Below are 26,090 nucleotides of genomic sequence, written 5' to 3' on the forward strand. Positions count from 1 at the left end.
ACACATGCGCATGTGTTGCTTCCGGCATCCGAAAAGTGAATGTAAACAAAACGCGGAAAAATTTGACGTCTATCAAAGACAACAAACAACTCAACATAAACTAGTGACTACCTATCTTAAATACCAACATACATATTTACGTGCAGTGAACATAAAAAAGCGAATAAGTGCTCGTGAGCGAGAAAGCAGACTTACTCCGAAGGCGAAAATCAAAACAAAATAAAGAAATAATCAACACGATGAGTCAAGCGCACTGCGAGTGAGCCAGCGAGCAATGGCAGAAAATATGTTAAACAAATTAAAAAGACACCAGCCGGTGTAGGAAGAAAGCTTCAACGTAGCTACGGACGAAAACAGCTGATGCTATGTAAACAAGCGAAGAGTTGCTCATACGCCGTGTATACTCGTGTGCTCTTTCCTCTATTGCATGAGCATTTGCACAGGCAAGCAAGTATGAGTGAGTTCGAAAACTGTGTTTACTTTGGATACTGTGTGCATGTGTGCATGTATGTGCGTTAGTTCGCGTTTTTCACGCTCATTATGGCGTTCACTCTCACTCTCACACTCTCGCTCTCATTCTCGCTCTTCGCCTCCATTGTTCGGCTGCTGATGCTTTTGACTCGTCGCTTTTCCTGTTACTTACTCACATACTATAAATTTATTTACGCCACGTGCAAATGGCTTTGCCGTTAAGGTTTTACGCTGCTGTCATCCCTTTTAGCTGGCTGGCAATGAGAAACGAGCGCGTTTAGCGCGCCTAAAAGTTGGCATTGATTTCACGCGCCATACGCTAACACTCACACACACACACTCACACAGGTGAAAGGTGCGACTTTCGCTGTACGCTTCATGGAGGCGCGCACACTAGCGAAGGACAAGCAAAGCTTCGTCGATAGTGCGAACGAAGCGACTGAAGTCAGGTTAGCCTTGTCAGTCGCGGCGAATGGTTGCCAGTGTCGTTGCAACAGCGAGCTGTAGGTAAAGCTGCAGTTACAGTGCACTCCCAAAGGCGAAGAGCTCGCATACGAAGTAGCAGCAAAAATATGAAAATGTGAAGTGTGAGAAAAAGTTAAAAAATTACAAAAAAATTTCATTCTAAAAAAGCATAAAAGCGTGTATGTAAAAAGTGCCTTGGCTACTGCAATCGAAAAATTAAGTAAGCCAACAACAATAACTTAATGCAATAAATGGTCTGGTGAACGTAACACAGCAGCACAAATTTTATTTTACGCGTATCCGCAGTAGCCGCTTGCTTAAATTTGGTGAGTTGGACGCTATTTTTCTGATTTTTCTTCTTCTTTATTGCCAAAAGCCCCGCAGTGTCACGCCCCTCGAGCTATATGTTAATTAAAGTGCCTTTTCTCTACTCTTCCACCCGCCTTCTTTCTAGCAACGCTTTTTTATTGCACTCGACGCAGCAGTTGTACAGCCTTGGTAGGCGTGTCCATCGCTTGCCAAATTACAACCTTCAAAGAATTGGCAAAAAAATACGAAATTCGACTCAGCAGCGCTTTTGACGAAATAACTGACCGTGTGCCACAGTGGAGGCCTGTAGCCACATACGATATGAAATAGTAGCGGCGCACAAATACATACACACATATGTTTGCATTCAAAGAAAAAATCCACAAAGCCTAAGCATATCTAAGTAGCAGCAGCGAAAAAATCGATACAACATCAACAATAAACAGCGGCGGTGCTGCTTGCTTGGCCCACAAACATATCTGCATAGCTCAGCAGCCTAGCATACAATAGTGCGGTGGTGCGATAGTGTGCGTGTGTATATGGAGATGTGTGCGGTGGCATGCCTGTGCAGCCGCATACTTGCATGCACGCGCATATCGCCTTTTTAATACCCAACCAGCCGCCAGCCATCAGTTATAATCGCATGCCGATAACGTAATACTTGCACCCAGTGGTGGATGAGCGTTTCCCATATGGACACCTCCAGCTGACCAAAAGTTTGCGATTGTGCGTTTAATACATAAAGAAATAAATATTATTAACTGCAAGTGCTGTACACACACACACACACGCGTGCTCGTGCTTTATGAGAATTTGTCCATTTTTCTGCTTTACGCATAACTAACTATAAAGCGTATACCTACACATAAGCACACGCACACACACATACACATGTATTCGTGTTATATGTAGATGTGTGCATATATGCAGCACAAGGTCAAACACACGTACACACACACATACATGCGCGACGTATTATCAATTAACTAAGTGCGGCGGCTGGAGTGAATGCAGAAAAGCAACAACAACAACATCCACAACGACCAAAAAAAGATGGTCGACTTAAATACTTGCCCGCCTACGCCACCGGGGGGCGAACGCTTTAAAATCAAAAGCTTTATGGGACGCACTCCAGGCATTGGAATACTCAAGTCGAAATTTCTAACAGTGTTGGGGAATAGTAATGAGCTGCTGAATGGTATTTCGAATAAGGTGAGTGAAATGTATGCCAGGTGGCGCAAAATTAATCATTCAATTTGGTGTTTGAATAACTTTTTTATGGTACAATAATTTTTGTTTTTTGAAATTCATTTATTTATTGCAACCTGGTTTTCAACGTTCAAAAAAGGAGATGGGATTGAGAGTTATTTCTGCACTTAAAAGGTTTGGGTGCGATTGGAGTCTTATATTGTGTGAAGCTTTGCAAGCTTTTTTATTACTTTAGCCATTGTGGGAAATTTAAGATCTCGATGGATTTGGGCATTTGTGATGTAATATGGTGCATTTGTAATCATTCTTAGGGTTTTTGACTAGAATTTTTGGAGTATTTCGATGTTAGTTGGATTGGCGCCAATGCCCCACAGCTGTATGCCGTAGGTGCATATCAGTTTTAATATGGCTTAAAGTAACCAGTATAGATTTCGGAGTTTGACTCCAAACGTTTTACATGTAGTGAAAATATGTGTTTACATAGAAGCTTCCTGTCGGAGTGCATTGCAAGATATTTCGTAACATTATTTTGGGGTATGATTAAGTCATTAAGTATCACGAGAGAGCAAATGCTTCGATTGAGTGTAAAAGTTACTTGAACTGATTTTGCTTCAATCTATTTATTCTCCAATCTTTTAACCATTTATTTAAAATATCAATCCTTTTATTATTGGGTATGGAAATAGGTTTCCGTCTTTTCTCAGCCAAAGCTACGAATTATTTAAACAATTAAATAAGACATGATATTATGTGAAGTATGTGCCATTGGAAGCTACAACTTTACCCCATCTTTCAGGTAGCGTACGGATTCCTCTGACGAAAAATTCGAGTTTTTTTTTACTTGATCCATTCATTGAGCCAGTTTGCGATGCTCTCGTAAAATGTGAACCGCTCTCCAATAAGGGCTAACTGTAGTGATCGGAACAGATGGTAATCCGATGGTTCAATGTCTGAGGAATATGGCTGGTGGGGCAAGATTTTTCTCTAATCAGTCCACCTAAATATTTCTGTACCGATTTAGCAACGCGTGGCCTAGCGTAGTCATACAGCAAAATCAGTTTGTCATGTCTACCGTCCCATTCTGGCCGCTTTTCTTTGAGAGCTCGTTTCAAACAAATTTGCTGCACTCGATAACGATCGCTAGTGATGGTTTCAGATGGTTTAAGGAGTTCATAATAGATGCCACCCTTCTGAACCTACCAGATGGGCAACATAATCTTTGAAGCATGAACATTTTTTTTGCTGTCGATGGACCTGGTTCATCTGGCAGGCTCCAACATTTTCGACGCTTAGGGTTATCATAATACATAGATTCGTGTTTCATCGCCAGTGACGATGCGATGTAGAAAACCTTCTCTTTTATGCCGTTCAAAAAGCATCTCACACGTCACCAAACGTCTCTCGATATCCCTCTCCTTCCTAGTTATCTGCTTTCTTTACCATTCCCATCGCGTGCAAACATTTACCGTCGGTGGATCTGTCAACATCCAACTCTTGAGATATATCATCAAGGGTTCGAGGCTCGACATGCGTCTTCGAATTTTTTCAGTGCCTCTTCGCGATCGTAAGTGATACGTCGAAATTACTATTTTGGAAGCGTCGAAACCACTCTTTACAAGTTTTATATGATGGAGCGTGATTACCGTAAATATTAATCAATGTTCGACACGTTTCAGCTGTACTTTTCTTTAAAAGGTAATAATGAAGCATGACTTTCCTCAAATGCTGTTTTTTCGGGACGAACGTAGACCTTTTTTAACGTCAATTAAAGAGAATTTTTACGCTTGAAACGAATGTCAACTACTGCGATCCAGATTTCACGTAAACACCTTCAAATCATCAGTATATTACTAGAGCGAACACAAAAATAGTATCAGCAGCGACACTTCTTTTACGAGGGCAGTAAATTATTCCTGTACCCAATAAATAAATAAAAAAATTGATTTTGGGAGATGAAAATCTTTATTTGATTTTTGTGCGCTCCATTACTTGTCTGTTTCTTTACTGCAACTACTTAGATCACAAATGTGAAATATGACTGACGTACCACGCGATTTATAAAAATGACAATACAAATCATGCGATTATTATTATTATTAGGTTACTGCATACTGCGGTCAAAGTGATATACTAAGCTGTTGAATCAGTTTTGCGATTCGATAAGAAAATCACAATTTTATGGTTTGATATACTCTCTCTATATAGTCTTCTGAAAATCAATACACTTATTCCAGCGGGATTCCAATTTATGAATTCCATCCTTGAAGTGAGAATCTTTAGGGGCAGAAAAATGCGCTTCCACAGTCGTAATGGCCTCATAATTTGATGAAAAACGCTTTTCATGTATGATTTTTTTTAGGTCTGGGAACAGTCTGGAAGTCGCTGGGCCCGAATTTGGTGAATACGGTGGGTGCTTCCACTATTCGAATTTTAATTCATGGATTTTAGCCATTGTCAAAATGCTCTTGTGAAGCAATGAAAAAGTATTTTTTTCTTTTCGGTATTTTTCACGAATTTTCCCCTTCAGCTGGTCTAAAAAGTTACAATAATATTCCGAATTTATTGTTTTACCAGTTTGCAAGTAATCCACAAACTAAATTCCTTTCGCATCCCAAAAAACTGGTGCTAATAACTTCTTGGCCGATTTCGGGACACAAACTCGTTTCGGAGCGGAAGAACCAGGTTCACACCATTCTTTAGTTTCTTGTTTTGATTTAGAATCATGGTTATAGACCCAAGTCTCATTTATAGTCAAGAATCGCTGCACAAAGTCCACCTTATCTTTTCGAGAATGCTCTAAATGTTGCTGTGAAAGTCGCATTCGAATGTGATTTTATTGCACTGTTAGCGAATGCGCCACCCAACACAGAGTACTGAAATCTAATACTTCAGTCAAATTATTGCTTACACTGCCCAATGAGATGGCCGGGGCTTCTACTAAATCTCTTTCAGTCACTCGACGAGTTTCCAATACGATATCCTGTATTTTTTCTACGATTTCTGGTGTTACTGCTGCTTTTGAAGGTTTTTGACATGGATGGTCTTCAAGGCTTGTACAACCATGTTTAAATTCAGCCACCCATCTTTCTACTTTACTACTTGATGGGGAAAAGTCCTTATACACGTTCAATATTCATTCATAAATTTCCTTTGCTTTTAAACCTTTCAAAAAGAAGAAGTAAATCACGCACTATACTTGATTTTGTCCATTGTAGAAATTACTGTGACACGTCGATACTAAATGGCTTGTAAACAAAGAATGAATTGGCAGATTAGAATTAAACTTCACATATGTTCATATGAAAAGTTTACCCAACATAACAAAAAAAAAAAAAATTGGCTAGTAGCTACGATCTCTCTTTCTCTTATCGAACCGCAAACCTTATTGGAAAACCTAGTACCGTGCAAATCCTGCTGAGTTACCCTGCATTTTTAGGTTATTTGTTTTAGTTTTAGCACATTCAGGAGTTTATTGATTTTATTACTTTTTATGAATTATTAATGTTTATAAATGCATTGCTGGCAAAAGCACCAAGGTTGGGTAGACTTTTTCTGTCTAGTGCAGGGCATTCGCAAAGAATGTTTTCTGATTTTTGATTGTCCATTTCACAGAATCGACAGGTGATGGTCTCTAAGAGACCAAATTCCTTTAAGTGATATCTTAGGCTAGAGTGGTCTGTTAAGTAACCACTTACCGATAGGATGATTAATTTTGCGCTACCTTATGCTTATACTTTAGAATGGCCCGAAACCATTTTTTTTTATCTCGCTGTTATCTCAATTCCAAAACTTGAGGCACCAAGGTTTTAATTTACCATTTACCCGTACCGCTTGAAAACTACCACTGAATTTCCATGAAAAAATACACTTTTCCACATATTTGGTAGAAAATGTTTAAAGATCTATTTTATTTAATCCTTTATTTTAATTTCTCTTCACAAGTACACAAAAAAATATTATCTATGCTGAATTTAAAAAGAAACATTTAAACCATTTTTATAGGTAGCTTGAAAACCTTCCAAAAGCGAAACAAAATTAATTTGGCCATAGAGCAAATTTTGGGGGTAGCATCAGAAGAAAAGTGTGGCTGCGGTAGCCAAATGGGTTGGTGCGTGACTACTTTACTTTAGTGCCCAAGGTTTAAACCCCGGTGACGAAACACCTGTGGATAGAGAAAGTGTTTTCTAATAGCAATGGCAAACTTATGAGTGTATTTCTGCCATGAAAAATTGCCTCTTAAAAAAACATGTAAAGCAAAGGTTCGAATTTTGTACAATTTTTAAAAGCTCAGCAATTTTTTATCAAAATTTCAAGCTCTCGGGTACAAGTTTGAAGTGGCTAAAAAATTGATTTTTTACAATTTTTTCTACTTACTGTATTGGGTAGTTTCTTCCACATACAGTGAAACCTACCTTGGGCTGATACCAACCGTCAGTCAACTTTTGTCCGCCCAAGGGAGGTGCCCACTCAAGGGAGCGTAGCTTATTTTAGAACTTTTTAATTTTTTAATTAATTGATTACCATTTCTGTTTGCCCCCACACATCCATTTTGACTGAATAAGCTCTTTATTTTTGACACTGAGCGCAGCCTGCGTTGTTTTCAAATTTGAACTTAATAAAGAAAATCGGACTTATTTTTTTCATACAGAGACTCAGTGATGACATTAAACCCAATGAGCTGAATGAATTATTATATCAAGAAAAATTATGTTTGCAAGATTTGATTAGTTGAACTTACCTCCTGGCTAATGCCCAGGTAGAAAAATTTACTGCTTGAGTTTAGAATTTAAAATTCTTCTCTAAGTGCTTCCTACTTCACATCATTAAACTTTTTTTATCGACACTAACCCGCAAAATATTTTATAAAAATAGTATTTTTCGCTATCCAGAAAAGTATAATACTTGTATTTTAATTAAAGAAGTAACCTGCCAGTTACTGAACCAGTGGCGGAAAAAATTCCATTAGAAGGGGAAAATATTTCCGTTGTTAGGTTAACGTTTTCTGGCCGAATACTGCTCTTGAGTACTAGAAGAGTATGCGCCTTGCGTACATAGATCAGTCTCTTTGAGTAATACCTCAGAAACTATTTGCCAGGATGTTGTCAGGTGTGACGACTTGTGGTGGCCAACCAAAATCCTCCCCAAAATATTCATGGTCCAATGAGGCATTTTGTCTTTTACTATTGTTTTAGATACTCTTTTTGATGTTACTTTTTCTGTAATGCCTTGCTGCCGCACAACCAACGCACCATTGCACCTACCCCCACTGTTGCATCAAATATACTTGACATTATTCAATATCGCTTAGCATTTGCCTCGACTGCCATCCACTGTGACATCAGCCGACTAGCCAAACAGCACACCGCTGCACCCACAGATCGACCTGTCAAGTCAGTCCAATGCCACTTGTGTATGAGCTGCGCCATGGTTAAGTTCAGGGGCGCCAAACAGGTCCAACAAACTGACCGGAATGTAAAATACTACAGCTTTTTTATTATTTTTACTTTTTTCGTGTTTTTATGATATTTCATTTGCTTTTGGGACAGAGGCAATGTTTGTTGCCAATTGCTGCAGCCACAATTCGATTGTGCCATTGTCGAGGTCATTGTGCATTGGCACATCTGGGTTAAGTTCATGTAAAAGAAATACCTACTCATGTCAGTATGTCTGTATGTTTGTACGTAAATGGTGAAGAAGAAGGCCGTAAGTGGGTGTAGAAAAAATGGGGTGGGTGATAGTGACGGAGCTGACGGCTGTGACAGATTAATGAAATGTGTGCAAAAATGTGGTTATTGATTTACATTTTTTAAGGACTATGAAGAGTAGCGAAGTGCGGACTTTTAACTCAATGGAATCTGCAAAGCAGCAAAAAAAAAAGCTGAATTGGCGGTTATGTTAAATTTGAAGCGTCTGCGAAACTTTTGACGAATAAAAAAGCAAAATATGGAGATCAGATAAGATAATTTAAGATTAGCTGAGGCGAGAGAAAATAAGATAAAATGTGATAAAATGAGATGAAATAAGATGAGATAAGGTCAGATAAGATTAGATGAGGTAAGATAAAATAAGATAACAGAAGAGAAGAGAAGATTAGTTAAGATAAGATAAGATTCCTACTAAAAAACTACCCAAGAAGTTTTTCTTGCCTTCCAGCACTTAAGGTCGAAATATTGACAAATAAATAACGGTACTCATTTAGTTTGGCGCAGAAGTGTGGACGATGACAACATCCAAGGAAGCGTCCCTTGGAGTGCTTGAGCGAAAAGTTCTACGCAAGAGTTTTGGACCTTTGCACGTTCCCAACGGCGAATATCGCAGGCGATGGAACGATGAGCTGAATGAGCTTTACGACGACATAGACATGGCGCAGCGAAAAAAGATCCAGCAACTACGCTGAATGGGTCATGTCGTCCGAATGGATACAAACGCTCCGGCTCTAAAAATATTCGATGAGGTACCAGCTGGTGGTAACAGAGAAAAAGGAGGGTCTCTTCTGCGTTGGAAAGGACAGGTGGAGAAGGGCTTGGCTTTACTTGGTGTCGGTTAGCACGAGAAAGAAACGGCTGGCGGGCTTGGTTAAGTCGGCCAAAATCGCGTAAGCGGTTATCGTGCCAATTAAAAATAAGAAGAATCGTTTAGTTTGCTTATTTTATTGCTAAATTGGCCTTGAGCTCACAATATAAAAATATTAAAAGTAGACAACAAAAATTAGTTTTAAGGGTCACGAGTTTAAGAATAAGCCGTAACATTTCTAAGGCGGGCGAGGGTACTAAGCTAAACCGTGTTAAATAAGGGCACGAAAAGTGAGACGTCTGCGACCTTAATCGAGATTTTAGCTGTCTTCTGGAACATAGGCAATTCGATATTATCCTTGGAGTGTTTAAGTTTCACATCAAATTTATTCAGCACTAAGTGAATCAGTCCACTCGAGTCGTTGTATTGAATCATCCGAGGTATGCTAAAATGCTTGGTTTGCTAAACATTTTGTTTTTTGTTTTGTTTTGTTTGTTTTTTTTTTGCGGATGAAATGGTTTGAAATGTCTAATGCCTCGTCAAAGCTGTCGTCGGAGCAATTGTGTGTCCGGAGACTAAAAAATTTCCCCTCGTTTGGAACTGTTTTTGCATTACTTCAGAGTGGCGCTCCATCTTTCTCATTACAATGTCTACGCTTGCATGCCTGCATTCAGGTCCCGCTTTTTGATCTAAGTTTCCTCATCTTGTTGATTACATTTTCAGTGGTTAGGTTAGGTTAGGTTGAGGCGTTTGTCCACTGTTGGACACAGGCTCATGACCCATTGTGATGCCGCGTGGGGAACTAGCCCTTATCCTGCCTAAAATCAATGTGTACTTTTCAAGAATTTCCTAAGATCCTTAATTTCGGCAGAGCCGAGATCTTCCAATTCATTTCAGAAATGTCCGCCCAAAATGGCGAGTCTACGTCTGGATAGAGCAGGACAGTGACACCGAAGGTGCGGGATCGTCTGTTCCTCTTCATCGTCTAGACAACTTCTGCAGAAGTCATGTGTTTGCAGGCCGTGCCCCTTTAGTGGTTATGTGACCGACTGCTTACTCCAGCGTTCGATGTTCTTGCTCCCTTGTGCATGAGTTGGAAAAAGGCCCTGAAAGCACTTCGGTTGTATATGAATTGACTTCACCGAAGGTCCTGCTGTACCACATAGGGATATTCACCCCTGCTCGTTCCTGTGAAAAAAGTAGGCGTAGATCTTCCGCTTTTTGAACATACTTATGGTAACTATGAAGTATTCAACAGTTCTATGTAGATTAGGTTAGCCAGGTTGTTTGTCTAAGACAAGACACTCGGTGGCCCTCGGTGGCCCTCAGGGACCTACATTTGATTTTCATCCCCTAACTAAGTTATTTAAGCCACTTAGATCTTTTTAAGAAGGTAACCAGTCCCTCCAGTGCGACATTTTGCAAATTTCCCAGGTCTGCAAAGAAATAATCGCGTAGATATTTGGCACTGCTTCTTTGAAGTGCAGGACATTCACAGAGGAGGTGTTGTACCGACTCAATTTCTTCTTCATCTCCACAACTCCTGCAGAAGTAATGGTGAGGCATGGAGCGGGAAACAGATTGGAGTCTTCAGTCACAGTCAGGCTGCATTGAAGGCCCTGGAGAACGCGAAGCAAACCTCAAAGATTGTTCAAGAATGTAAGAAGAAGCTTAATTCTGTCGCAAGACAAAACAGGCTTGCACTTATATGTGTTCCGGGACACTCCGGTGTTCAATTAAACGAAATTGCCGACGAATTGGCCAACCGTGGATCAGCGGTGCCCTCACAAGGGCCAGAGGCAATAATCGGAATCAGTCCCGCAGGAATCAAGAATTGGATCAGCGATTATGTAGGCAATCTACATAAAAAGCGATGGTCCGGTCTGGAACGCTGCAGAACTGCAAAGTGTTTTTTGACAAGTCTGAACAGAAAATTGTCAAACTTTCTACTAAAACTTAGAAGGAAAGATATTCGGTTGATGGTCGGCATCATTACAAGACACAACCCATGGGGTCAGTATATGACCACCACATGGAGGAGGCGGATAGCACTGAGCACTTTCTCTGTGAGTATCCTGCCTTTGATAGAGCACAGCTACGAGTATTGGGTTCCGATGTCATGAGAATGAGTAATATTCGTTCTCTAAAACTGGAGGATATTTACAGATTTGCCAAAGAATCTGGAAAATTCTCACAGGACTAACTATCTCTATCTCTGTCTCTATTCTTTCCTATCTCTTTCTCTCATACTTTTCTCCTTCCCTCCTTGACTAACTACCCCCTTTCCAGAGCTTTAAATTCAATGGGCTCTTTAGCCTGAGTGTTTTAGGAGCCACCAAGTCTCCTGGTGCTCCTTGGCTCGACCTTTTCAAATTCAATTCAAATTCCATGGTGAGGTACAACCATTCAACTGCGTAGAGTGCAGTGACCCGTTATAACACCAGTGAGGACGCTGGTAGTTGATCTGAATCCAAGCAGACATTTTGTCCTCTTAAAATTCAGTTTTGGCCAGAGCGTTTTGGAGACCCTGCAGTTAGTACTCAAAGACCACCTTCTATTGGTTTCCACGATTACACTCAAGTCAGTCGCTGTGTACAGCTCATCTAGAGGAATGCTTATGTCCTCTAGCACTCGCTGAAGGTCCAGTTCAAAGCCTTTCCTTGCACACTTATCCGCTCTTTCATTTCCCTCCACTACAGAGTGGCCGGGGATCAAACAAAGTATGATGCTGTGTTGTTGGATAAGCGAGAACGACCTCCTGCACTCTCGAACACATCTTAAATTGTGTTCACTTTCGCAATACGCTGAAGCTTTCTTTGATACGCGGCCTGGTTCATGAAACCTTTTGCCGTGGTGAAGACCATCCTTCCGGCCATATATGCGTTCGGTATCCCTACGTCTACGCAGCTGAACTGTTCTGCTGTCGGTTTCACTTCTCTCCAAGCAGCTGTCTATACGGTTTCGTCGCGGCTTGTCTTCCCCGGTTCTATGATACGTAAAAAACGTGTGCCGAGTATGATGACGGCAATGATTGCTGCTTAACTATAAACAAAAAGGTTTGCTGGAGGAAAGTCCATTAGTCTTATCGTTTTTGCTGTTTTATCTATAACGTAGATCTCAGCTTGGAAGACGCTACACCGGGAGTATGCAAGTCTAATGGAGGAATTTAAGGATAATTGTTCCGCGTACACTCCCGATCCAGTGCCATTGTTCATCTTTTGCCGTCAATATAAATACGGTGACGATACTCGTAAAACATCTATGTAAAAAACAAGGGGAAACATTTTTGTAGAACATTCAAATTTCGAACTTTTTAATAGATGGGCCTTCTAGTTTGCTGGTTTTGCGGGAAAGAGCAAAAATGACTCATAGCAGAGGGATTTAATGAGTTAAAGTGTTCCATAAAAATATTTATCCTAAATAAAATATTTATCCTATTATATATTAATTATTATATTAGTATTAGGGATTTTTGAGAAACTTGGGCAGTTAATTACTTCTTACTTTACTTTTCTAGCTCACACTTAGCATCAGCTCCAGCGAATCGGAGTACTGTGATGATGACGAAGAGGTTCCTATATGTAAGCTCACCAAATATAAAATAAAAAATTCAAAGTGGACTAACTCAAGTCTATTCAATATTTTTTGCAATGTTACAGTTGACGATACTATCGATTACACTCAAATTGATTATGAGTTTCGTCGCATTAAGGCGCGTCGAGCGCATGAGGAGATCATATCAGGACGATTTCGATATCCAAATTTAGCACCAAGTAAGAATTGCGTTAATTTTTATAAAATGCGTATTAACGCCTCTCCAATTCTTACAGGACCCCGTTTAGAGGCCACACGCATCAGCGCACGCGACAAAGTACGACGTTCCGCTTCGAGTTCCTCAACCTCCAGCTCCACATCATCTTCGAATACACCACCCATCACTCGTTCGCACGTAAGCAGCACTACGCGTTCAAATTCTATAGAGTCACGTCATTCTGGTGGCTATGGACGACCCGGACGTGCTATACCGGGCGCTCGACGCAGTGAACTCGACATACAAAGAGACTTGTCGCGCATAACCGACTTGCTAAGTGTAAATGCTGGCGCTGCCGCGGGTACAAGCGCTGCTGGTGCGCCACATATCGATGTACAACCACCATCCGATCGAGAATGCGCCAACAACTCCGCCGAGCATCGCAATCATCCCACGCATTTACACATGGATATACCAGCCACGACACAGTCAGGCACAAGCATGGTAGTGCCACCGCGCAGTCGCAACTCGAATAGCAGCACGGTGACAAGTTTGCGCGACGATCCTGATGTACAATTGAGTCCGAGCATCGAGTCCACAGATTGGCGCAATTTTATACGCTCTGAGTCGCAAAATTCGGTACCATCGTGGGCGTCCTCCATCAGTTTGGATTGCCGTGTGGGTGAGGAACCGGTGAAGGAATTCATGAAACGTTTCACTGAGGCGCTTTTCACGAACGTTTCGGCAATTGGACTGGAATTGAAGGCGGAATTTGGCGCGCTGGCGCGTATCGATGCGGGGCGGCAATGGTTCACGCGTTTCCTGCTTGAGCAGAAAACTAAATCGAAGCGTGTAGATGAGGTGACTTTCCATTCGCTGGTACAGTATTTCGCCATTGTCTTGTTCGAGTGCGGTGAATGTGAGGACTTTGCACCGGCGGCGATAATTATGAATGTTTGTTTTATTTTCTATCATGACAGTGAGTATATGCGCCTGTGCCAGTATATAAACTAATACAACCATAATCATTGCAGTTGAAGTTCCTGGCTGTGATCCGTATCGTGAGTACCTCTTCACTTATATGCGACGGCAGCCGATTTGGTATAGCCAACGCTTTTGGGGTGCCGCTTGCTTCGAGGCTGTGCAGAGTGAACGTGAGCATCGTTTGAACCTGCGTAAGCGACGTGCGGAGAAGAAGCGACGAAATAAAGCGCAATTCGCAGCAAAGACTACGGATGAGTCCAATGTGAAAGAGACGCCGCTAGCAGATGCATCGAATGCGAACGGGACGCCGGCGGACGTTGCTAGTGCTTGTGTAGTTGTAGAAGGGGAAGTCGGCTCCACGTCCAGTTCCTCAAATCATGGCAATATTGTGGCCTTAAAGGTGAAGTCGGTTAGGAAATCTGCTTCGCAGGCAAGTGCTGAAGTTACTTCTGCAATCGGTAGCACCGGTGCTTCGGCGGAGACGACAGCATTGGTGGGCGGTTCGAGCTCTGCAGTGGTCGTCGAAAAACAGCAACAGCTCGATCCGCACTCCATAGAGAATATTGTGTTTCGACAACTGGGGTAAGACAAAAAAGAAAGTTATTTTGAAAGTCGCATACATTTTTTAAAATATTATTTAAACAAATCATTCAATTTTTCCAGGGCCTTTACTTGCAATATGCACTCATTGGGCCTACCTCAAGATATGTGCCTAGATTTTTTGAAGAAACAATCGGCAACGGCAAGCCATACTTTATCAAAGGGTGCGTATAGTTGACTTCCTTTTGTAAATTATTCACGATTGCGTTTCTGCCAAAAAAATGTTGCCTCCACTTTTTAAGTGCTCAATTCTAAATTGGGTGAAATCTGGCGAGAAAATTCTATGCTCGCTTCTGAAAATCATACACTCAACAAAGGAAAAGGACGCAAAGTTTCTACTTTGAGAAGCTTTGTCAGGGGAATTGGTTGCCTTAAAAATAAGCTGACTACTTGAGCCATAAATTTTAGTGAACCCGCGCGTCTGACAAATATAGATACTTACTCGCTGTGCTTCGTGCTCTTTTCTGAGGAGCCAAAAAATATGCCAATTTACAAGCTTGAGTGCAATATTGATCAATTCGTGCACTGTGGAAGGGCAACATTTTTTCGTAGAAATGGAACGAAAACACCATGAAATGAAAAATTTCTAATCTTTTCAGAGAAAACCAAGCTCATCAAGGACAACATAATGCGCATGTACCATGAAACCGATTCGTGGGGTGCGAAAGAGTCCTGAGCTGTTTTCCCCGCCCACTTTAAGACATAACTCCAACTTTCAAGTAGTTAGTTAAATGGTATTAAAATTAATATTAAAAATAAAATATTATAGAAAATGTTGTAATTAAAATAGAGTTGTACTGTTAATGAGCGAGGAAAGTATGCACGTTAGGGATGTCCTTATTTAGTTTTATTTGTAATTTTTAATTAATTAATTATTTTAATTTTTATATTAATTCTAGTTCTGATTTTAGGTTTACTTATAGTTTTCAGATTTGTTTGTTGTAGTTTAAATTTAAAAGAGTTTAAATCCAATTTCAGTTTGGGGTTTAATTTAAATTTTCCTAACTTCATTTCAGTTAACTTAACTTTAATTTTAGTTTTAATTTTATTTTGAATCTCAGTTTCAATATTAATTTTTTAGTTTTAATTTTAATCTTAATTTGATTTTATATTTTTAGATTTGATATTAATTTCAGTATTGTTTTTAATCTTAATTTTAATTTCAATTTCAATATTAATTTCAGTTGTAATTTTAGTTTTTCTTGTGATGTTAATTTAAATTTTCATTGAGTTTTAGTTTAAGGGGTTATATACCTTGTGAGCCCGAAAAAAATACACGATTGTCATAATTTTTTTTTAATATTATATGTTTTAGAACTTTTATTGATGAGGCATATATCATACTGAAGGGTAACGAAGAATACATTTTGGTGTTTTTATTTTACAAAATGTTATTATTTATTGTTGATATCGCCCCTCCCCCGAAACGCCGTTTTTAAAAGAGGCTCACGGCGATCACTGCAGCGCATGAGCAGCTCAATTGAAATCAAAAAAATTAAATGATTATTGTAGAAAAATGTTTTTTAGTGAATCTGAACGGTTTTTTTACCCAAAAAATGTTCTCGGTATGAAAATCGCTTTGCACCAAAAAAACGATTTTTGAGGGGTTGAAAAATTAAAAAAAAAATAATTCCAACGAACTATGCAAATATTTATAAAAAGTGAACCGTTCAGATTCACGACGTTGTAACTTCAAATATTTAAAAAAAAAAAAGTTTATGCAAATCGGTCAAATAGTTTTTTTTGATAAATAATGATCACCGCGACCTTAATTTTCAAAACGACTTCGGGATAATCGCGTCTAAAGTTTTGCGTGCACTTTATTTATGGATAATTTTTCTGCTTCCACGGTCTGTAACTTTCGTTCTAGTACTCCGATCTTTATGATTTTTTGAATTTATATGTTTAAGATGATGTACTTTTAGAATGTGCCATAAAAAAATTTCCGCTTTTTTAGTCCAACACAAATTTAATTTAAAATCCAGTTATAGTCTTAGGTTTAGTTGCTAGTGCAATTCTTATTTGAACTTTTCAGTTAAAATTAATACTAATTTAAAAAGGAAAAATAAAATTAAGTAACTTTAATCTTAATTTAATTTTCCTTTTTTATTTAGTGTTAATTTTAATTCCAAAATTATTCACATTTTAATTTTAATTTTTATTTTTGATATTAGTTTTAATATTGAATTATTACTAATTTTAATTTTAATTTTAATTTTGGTTTAAATTTAATTTAAGGTTTAAGTTTTGATTTTATTTTTAATCTTAATTTTCTTTTTAGTTTTAAAATTAATTGTAGTTTTAATTTTATTTTAATTTGGTTTTAATTATAATTTAGTTTTTATTTTTAATTTTATTTGTGATATTAATTTGATATATTAAAAAAAAATTTTTTATACTTAAATTTCAGTCCATATTATTATGTATTTATTATTTAGAATTAATTTTAATTTTATTTTATTCTTATTTTTAATATTAATTTTTTAGTAGTAATTGGCGTGATAACCGCTTACGCGATTTTGGCCGAGTTTAACAAAGCGCGCCAGTCGTTTCTTTCTCGTGCTAACCGGCGCCAATTGGACACACCAAGTAAAGCCAAGTCCTTCTCCACCTTATGTTTCCAACTCAGAAATGTCCTTCCTCTTCCTCTGCTAACACCAGCTGGTACCGCATCGAATACTTTCAGACCCAGAACGTTTGTATCCATTCGGACGACATGACCCAGCCAGCGTAGTTGCTGGATCTTTATTTGCTGCGCTATGTCTATGTCGTCGTCTTATACAGCTCATCGTTCCATCGCCTGCGATATTCGCCGCTGCCAATGAGCAAAGATCCAAAAATCTTGCGCAGAATCTTTTTCTCAAACACTCCAAGCGTCGCTTCATCGGATGTTGTCATCGTCCAAGCTGCTGCGCCATTGGCATATTTCATTTTAGCATTAATTTTAATTCCAATCTTAATTGTATTTTTATCTTTAATTGTATCTTTACCGCAATTGTATTCAATCTTAATTGAAAATATATCTTATTTTTGTTTTCACTTTTTATTTTGATATTAATTTTGATTTAATTTTTCTTAATATAATTTTAATTTTGAATTTTAGTTTTAATATTTAATTTAGAATTAATTTAAAGTTTAATTTTGGGTTGTAATTTTAATTTTTATTTGTGCTTTTAATTTTGATTTAGTTTTAATTTAATCTTAATTTAATTTTCATTTTCTATTTTATTTTTCATAATAATTGTGTTTTTAATTTTCCTATTTTCATTTTTATTTTTGCTATTAATTTTGATTTAATTTTAATCTTAATTTAATTTAAATTTTAATTTTCAATTTAAATTTATTTTTAGTTTTAATTTTAATTATTCGTTGTTTTTATTTAAATTTGAACCCTTATTTTTATTTATTTATTGCATTATATTTTATTTTATTAATCCATGTTTAGTTTTAATATTAATCTTAATTTTATTTTTCTTTTTTAATTCAGTTGTAAATTTAATATAAATTTTATCCTTTGGGAACGAGCGTTGGCATATAGCTGCCCTAAATTAGTTCGTAGCTGCAAGACACGCGACGTCTGTCGTTCCGAGCGCTATGATCCGCATAGGTATAGGAAAAGAGTCACGTTTTCATTCAAAGACAGTAGGGGCCATTAGCTATGAAGTCTTATCTTCCTTATAATGTAAACTTACAATCTGACATAGAGTCAGAACGAATTTCAGTTCTTCGATTCAGTCTCTCAGTGCCAGAGGAACCAGCAGGCTTTATATATATATAGGCATAAATTTTTTTGTTTTTTTATTTTTTTTTTTTTGTTTTTTTTATTTTTTATTTTTTATCCTGTTTTTTTGTTTTTTATTTTTTTATTTTTTTATTTTTTTATTCTTTTTTTATTTTATCTTTTTATTTTATTTTATTTTTATTTCTTTAATTTTTTTTGGTTTTTTTTTTTATTTTTTTAGCTAACGCACGCACGGAAGATGACGGCATTGCTTCGTCAAGTGGAAGTGAAATCGGTGCAATAAGGAATCCACTCAGGCATTTCAACATTAGCAGTGATAGCAGTTAGTTTATAATTATGTTTTGATTTTATGAAAAAAATTTTCTTGTGTTAAATAAAGCCTTAGTTTTTATAACGTTCCACTTATTTATTTTCTTTACTGCGCAATCCAATACCTCTCGTCATTAGCAGCGCTCGCCCGTCGAGCGGCTCCGTCCCCACAGGGTTAAACGTTAATTTAGTTTTGGTCTGAGTTTGGAGTTGAGTTTATTTAAATTTCACTTCAAATTAATTTTTTCGTTTAATTTTAGTTTATTTTAAGTTTAATTTTACTTCGAATTTTAGTTTTTATTAACATTAATTTACATTTTTTTGTCAGAATGAGTAGCTAAAAATTTTTGTGTACCGCATTTAATATAACAAAACACTGAAAAAAAATTAAGAAAATGTCTTTTCGGAAAACTATGTTATGTGCTAGATATTCCATTTGTCACATCGAACTATAAAGTAATACACCATTATTTCATTTTTGTAAAACCATAAAAAAAATAGTAATTTTAAGAACAAACTATGCGAGATAAGAACAAGAACTATACCAGAAAAATGCTTTCTTTGCTGGTGTTGTATAAAAGTGCCAATTGATGGTTTCATTGTGCAAGTTTAACATATGGACAACCTTAATGTGCATACCTTTCTAAATTCTTATATTAATATTTTTGAAAAAAGTCAACAAGGCATTTGCAATTTTGGTTACTACGGGCCAAAGGAGGCATTTAGAGAGGCTATTTAAGTTAGAAATGGCATATTTTAAGATTCGACATTTCAAAAGGACATGTACACATACACAAGCATGCTTCTAAATATACAATGCATATACAGTGTCGGACAAAACATATTGAACTCATTCATACTTCGATGTAACTATATTTTGCTAACGTGAAATGTCATTTCAAATATAAATTAAAAACCCAGAAATTAAGACAAACTATTTATTTCTTGAATGCATAAAAAAACTTAACAAATAGTTTGCTTCATAAAATTATATGCGTAAAAAACAAAACATATGCGATATTCAGAGCGATAAAACATATTGGAATAACAATAATTAACTAATATTTTTTAGCATAACCATTATTTTTTACAACTTCCCTACATCTTTTTGGCATGGAAGCTATTAGATTGTTGATAACGTCGAGTGGGATATCCAAGCAGGCTTGTTTGGCAGCTTCAAATAGCTTCCTTTTGTCCCCATTTACTCCTTGCCTATCTATCCTCCTATTGAGTATCTTCCAAAGGTTCTCAATTGGATTGAGGTCCGGAGATTGTGCTGGTCACTCGAGCATATTGAGTTTTTCTCATGCGATCCAATTTGCTACCAACTTCGAGGTGTGCTCTGGGTCGTTATTTTGTTAGAACGACCACGAAAGTGGCATACTCCACTCAGCATGGGGAAGCATCACGCTTTCTAGTATATTTTGGTATACAAACCTATCCATAATTCCATTTATTAAGTGGAGAGGTCCAACACCAGACCCAGAAAAACAACCCCACACCATAATACCACCTCCGCCATGCTTAACCGTACCTTTGCAGTATCGAGGATCTAAACGTTTATTTTTTGGCCAGCTAACTCTTCTCATTCCGTCTGAGTATTTCAAGTTGAATTTTGATTCATCAGAAAAAGTATAGTTTTCCATCGTTTCACTGACCAGTTAAGGTGTTCCCGAGCGAATTTCAACCGTATCTTTTGGGTCGTTCTCCACGTTGAAGAGTTTCAACACTTCCAGTTTCTCGGAATTTTTTTATAATGTAACTAACTGTTGATTTTTTTATTGCGAACTTTTGACAAATATCCTTTTGCGATAAACCATGCTTGTAGTCGTTTATAATTAGTTTTTTCAATTGAACTGAATGTTTTTTTCCCGCCATTAGCACGTTTTTTTAATAAAAGTAGAGAATTATAGAATTTTCAATAGGAAACTACTTTGACTCTTATTTCAAGGCTCACAGACCACAATAAAAAAAAATATCTTTGTACACATGGCTTGTACAGTAGCAAAAAAAAAAAATAAAAAGGCATTTCGGTCGCCTACTTCGATAAACTGAGATGAGTCCAATATGTTCTGTCGCACTGGTAATTGTTTGCCTTTTTTCGCATACATATAATGCAATACTGTCTTATCTTGGAAAATATTTTTTATGTTTTCATATAACAACTGGTTTCTTTTCATTCTTGTGATATTTTTTCTTATTTAAAATAATATTTGCAAGAGTAAAAAGAAATGGCTTCACTAATAGGTATCAGTCCAATATGTTTTGTCCAACACTGTATGAGTGTGTACACATATGTGTATGCATATTTAATTAGTTTAGCCGAGAAGTTTGCATATCAACGCATATTTGGAATATTCAGAGAAATTGTGATATAAAGCAGTGGTATGTACAAGGTGGCGCAAAATTAATCACCCTATCGGAAGATCTATAATTTTTGCAAATTATGTCATACGCCAATCATTTTTGATACCTGTGAATTAGACAACTGCAGTACCCAAGCAGACAAGCAACGGGACGCCTAAATGTCAAAATAAAGCAATTCATCACTCAAAATAATTTTTTATTTAGTATTTTATTTAATAAAAAAGTTATTCAAAAACCAAATTGAATGATTAATTTTGCGCCACCTAGTATATGTATGCAAATTCTTCCTCACAGCAAATTGTCAACTCTACATATGTACGTGTGCATGTATGTATGTACATTTATACACAAAAAAAGAGCATGTCGACCTGTGTACTTTTTTGCTAAAAAACAGCAACACAATTTAAAGTGATATTAACCGTTAAATCCATAAAACATTCTGCTAATGAGGTACATATAAAAACCTAAGCCCACACAAACTAAATCATTCAGTGAACTAAGATATTTATTAACAACCTGTCCACACTCTATCTATAGACCTTAGCTCGTACCTGTTGACTCGAATTGTACTGCGTTAAACTTTAAGAGAAAAAAAAAAAATTGTTACTTGTAAAAACTCTTCTGCATAGTTACAAAAACACCAGATGGTATCTAAATAAACACTTCAATGCAATCCCTTCGCAATAAGACACTCGAGTGATATGAATGTTTGACTGCATCGTAAAGTTATTTATGGCAGAGCATTAAATTGGCGAGAAAAGTCGGTTGAAAAAACACACACAGTTAATTTATACTATTCGAAAAAGTTAAAGGCAAATATCGCAAACAATAACGCCATGTGAAGAAGCAAATAGTGAAAAAGTGCTCTCATTTAAAGGCTTTAAGTAAATGTAATCAAAGAAATATCAAATGGGTAACTGAGAGTTAAATAATTATTTCCGAATGTTGGTGAAGATTTTGAGAGAGTTTTGGTATAAAGCGAACCCTTAGCGGTGAGTGTATTTGTATCTGGGACCGAAAATAATCATTATTTTAGAATTTTTAATGAAAAAAAAAATTAAAAGCTTCGAAAATCTTTATGACGCTCTTTATGAGAAAGTTTGAAAATACAATCTTATATGGAGTTACATTTTTTTTGATAAAAAGGAATGGTGATTTTATGAGTTTTAAATTTTGCATCAAAAAAGTGATAATTTAAAACTGTCCAACCCAAAATCATATTTTTGCGAATTTTAAAGTTTCCATCAAAAACATGATATTTTAGCGAATTTAAATTATTTTCTCGAAAAAATGATATTTTTGCGAATTTGGAAGTTTTCACCAAAAATAATGATAATTTAATAGTGTTCAAGTTTGTATAAAACTAATGATTATTTCTTGAGTTTTAAATGTTCAATCAAAAATAATGATGATTTTAGAAGTTTTAAATTTTCCATCAGAAGTAGTGATTATTTATGAGTTTTATTATTTTGATAAAAAAAGTGATTATTTTTTTACCTGAAAATTTTTCATCACCAATAATGATTATTATATTTTCAAGAGTTTACATTTTTTTTACCAAAAATAATGATAGTTTTATGAGTTTTAATTTTTCATCAAAAACCATCTTTTTTAAATTTTTCATCAAAAAAGTGATAATTTAAAATTTTTCATCCAAAAAATGATATTTTTGCGAATTTTGAAGCTTTTCAAAAATAATGATAATTTTAAAGGTTTTCAAGTTTGTGTAAAACTAATGATTATTTTTTGAGCTTCAAGTTTTTCATTAAAAATAACAATTACTTTCTGAGTTTTAAATGTTCAGTAAAAAATTATGATGATTTTTTGAATTTTTCATTAAAAACATGATATCTTAGCGAGCTTTAAATTTACCATCAAAAATAATGCAATTTTTGTGATTTCTAAATTTTTTCATAAAAAATAATGAAGTGTTTTTGTGAATTTTAAGTTTTTCATGAAAAATAATGAAATCGCAAATTTTAAAATTTTCATGAATAATAATATTAGGTGCCCAACTAAGTTGTTGCTGTTTTTTTTTTTGATGAAAATACAAAGCTTTTCTGAAAAAATGGTTATAAGTGAATGATTTATGTGTCATAAGTGAATGAAAGTACTGCCCATCGCTGGCTACTACTTTTTCCCATATTTCGGGTAGATCTCGTATACCGTCGCTGTAAAACTGTTCATCTTTTGAGGCTATCCACGAACCTAGCCAATTTTTGATATTTTCATATGAATGGAACTGCTGGTCAGCTAGACCATGTGCCATCGATCGGATTAGGGGATAATCGGACGGCGCAATATCTGGAGAATATGTCGTGTGGGGTAGGATTTCTCATTTCAGTGTTTCCAGGTAGGTTCTAACGTGTTTGGCAACGTGAGGCCGAGCGTTGTCATGCTGTAGAATCACTTTTTTATGCCTCTCCGCGTATTGCGGCCGCTTCTCGCTCAGTGCTCGGCTCAATCGCATCAATTGAAGTCGATACCGATCGCCAGTGATGGTTTGGCTTGGTTTTAATACTTCATAATAAATAACACCAACTTGGTCCCACCAAATACATAGCATAACCTTCGCAGCGTGAATATTCGGATGAGGCGACGACGTAGAAGCATGACCGGGAAGTCCCCATGACTTTCTTTTCTTTGGATTGCTGTAATGAATCCATTTTTCATCACCCATCATGATGCGATGAAGAAACCCCTTCCTTTTTTGCCGCTGGAGCACTTGTTCGCAGGCGAAAAAACGACGTTCAACATCCCTTGGTTTTAACTCATAAGGAACCCAAGTCCCCTGTTTCTGAATCATTCCCAAATCATGCAATCGCTTGGAAATGGATTGGCGGATAACTCCTAATACTGAAGCAAGCTCTTCTTGCGTTTGGCACGGATCCTCATTGAGCAATGCCTCCAATTCAGCGACTTCGAAGGTTTTTGTCCTTTACGCGGACGGTCGTCAACATTAAAACACCGTCTTTGAGGTGACAGAACCGATCTCGGCACGTTGTTTCACTTAAAGCAGCATCTCCATAAACTTTCTATAGCTCTCGCTGCGCTTCAGCTGCCGTTTTTTTCGAATGAAAGAGAAAAATCAACACTTCCCGCAAATGACGATTATTCTGCACAAAATCAGACATTTTCACAAAACCAAAAGTATATGATACCAAAACAAAATCACTTATGTGTCGAAGCAGTTTGTTTCCCATATGTCTAAGCTTGGTTTATGATGTTTAGGTTATGTTAGAATCGACTAGCACACACTGCTGGCGGCATCTATTGACAAACAGCGGGAACTTAGCTGCGCGCCTAATAATAATTTTATGAGTTTTAAATTTTTCATCCAAATTAATAATAAGTGCATGAGTGTATTGTTTTTATTAAAAATAATGACAATTTTATTTTATAATTTTTTATTAGAAATAATGAATTTTTTAAAAGTTCTGTATTTTTGATCGAACATAAAATTCATTTCTTGAGCGCTATTTTTCTATGGACCGCATCTAAACTCATCTCACCTTAAATCACCTCAAGTCGCATCAACTCACCTTATCGCTGGAGGTGATAGATTTACAAAGTTGGTTCTTTAACTAAAAAAATTGTGAGGGTAACTTCGGCAGCCGAAATTTGCACGATCGGTTTACACATATTCGCACACTCGCCCAATCAGTCGTTGTTCAGATGGCAACGATGTGTCATTGGCTAATTTTTTTCGTATATCACCAACACAATCTCAGTTTGTTTGTAAACACATTCCAAGTGACGTCAGCCCATAAGCTGATTCTCATAATTAGATCACAAGAATTTATTGACAAGGTTTGACCATTTATATAATATAATTTTAATAATTTTTTTTTATAAAAATGTTATTCTGTACTGCAAAAACCATATAAAATCAAGTTTCAGTTGGTTCGTCCTTTGTGATACCATTGCAAGAGGGGGAAAAGAGGTGAAGGAAAAAAGAGGACGAAAGGGAAAGGGATGGGGAAGGTTGACTGTTTGTGGACTACGAACGGTGACTAGTCTGCGGTTGTGTTAAACTCTTTGTGTTGCTGATGAAGTTCATCAGAATTTTGTTTTCAATACCTGCTATATCAGCAGGCGCAGAAAAGAAGTGAGAACCAAGATGCTTGAATCTTAGTCTCGCAAGAGCTGGGCAGCTGAGGAGCAGGTGCTGAGATGATTCCACCTCATACTCCATACAGCTGATGCAAAAAGGACTCGAAGTAATTACGAGTCTCCCGGCATGTATACCCCGCGGACAGTGCCCCGTGAGGATGCCTACGAAATTTGAGAGATGAGATTTTGTCATCCTCAGAATATCCCTCGAACGCCTCCTATCCAAACGTGGCCAGAAGGACTTCGCGACCTAACACGCTCGTGTACTTGCCCAGCGCTCACTGAGTTGGTGCAAAGCCCATCCTTCCTTGTCCCTTATTTCGACCACTTATTTTTTCAAGACATTATGAAAATTGCCTGCAGAAAATTGATAAATTGCGAAGGACTACAAAGAGCTCTTTCAGATAAATATACATAGCGCTTCACTTTGCTCAGGCAAGGCTGCTACCAGTCAATCAAGAGAGCGTTTATTTATATTCACTTATAAAGGGTCATCAATTTAGAGGTATCGGATTATAAATTGAAATAAGACAACAAAAATTCAAATTGATTGAGCAATTTTTATAACTTATATTTTTTTGTAGAACCATTCATGACATTCTGATTTTAAAGACAATATCTTTCAAATGTTGATTGTAGCTGCATCGTAAATCGGCTATCCGTAAACACCAATTTTTAATGACTCGGTGGAGAACTGTGGTCGGTATCTCGTGAATAACTTTAGTAATATTGGCTTCCAATGCCTCAATCAAAACTGATTTATGTACAAATCAGTTAGAATTTACATAACCCTACAAATAAAAGTCCAAAGGTGTGATATCACACGATCTTGCTGCTCAATCCACTGGTCCGAGACGAGAGATAAATTACTCACCGAAACGACGAAGCAGTAAATTCATTGTCTCAAAGATGTGTGGCAAATAACTCTATCTTGTTGGAACCAAGTTTGAAATGTGTGGAGATCATGGGCTTCGATTTCCGGCATCAAAAAGTCGTTTATCTATCGCGAGTGCGTCCGCAATTCGCTATGAAATTGGTGCCAGCTATGCAATTGAAGAAATCTGGGCCGATGATTCCTCCAATCAATGGATGTAATGGCTGTTCTTAAATGGAATCGAGTTTCGGGTTTCTCTTCAGCTCAAATACGGCAATTTTGCTTATTGATGCAGCCATTAAGTCAAAAATGATCCTCATCGCTGAACACCATGAGTTGACCTAAGCGCGCGATGAACACTTTTCACAGAGCGTCGATTTTCG

At 37.0% G+C, this 26,090-nt stretch overlaps 1 protein-coding gene across 1 annotated transcript; it reads left to right on the plus strand.

The window, feature by feature from the left end:
- Positions 1 to 1,454: 1,454 nt before the first annotated feature.
- LOC129248097 (uncharacterized) lies at positions 1,455 to 15,089 on the plus strand. The gene is made up of 7 exons (XM_054887532.1): positions 1,455 to 2,457; positions 12,485 to 12,548; positions 12,627 to 12,740; positions 12,798 to 13,697; positions 13,753 to 14,284; positions 14,366 to 14,466; positions 14,902 to 15,089. Exons 1-7 carry the CDS (start codon positions 2,254 to 2,256, stop codon positions 14,976 to 14,978), a joined length of 1,992 nt encoding a protein of 663 aa, XP_054743507.1. The 5' UTR covers positions 1,455 to 2,253; the 3' UTR covers positions 14,979 to 15,089.
- Positions 15,090 to 26,090: the final 11,001 nt, after the last annotated feature.

Source organism: Anastrepha obliqua, chromosome 5 (assembly GCF_027943255.1).
Source record: "Anastrepha obliqua isolate idAnaObli1 chromosome 5, idAnaObli1_1.0, whole genome shotgun sequence".
In the NCBI taxonomy this organism is placed as follows: domain Eukaryota; kingdom Metazoa; phylum Arthropoda; class Insecta; order Diptera; family Tephritidae; genus Anastrepha; species Anastrepha obliqua.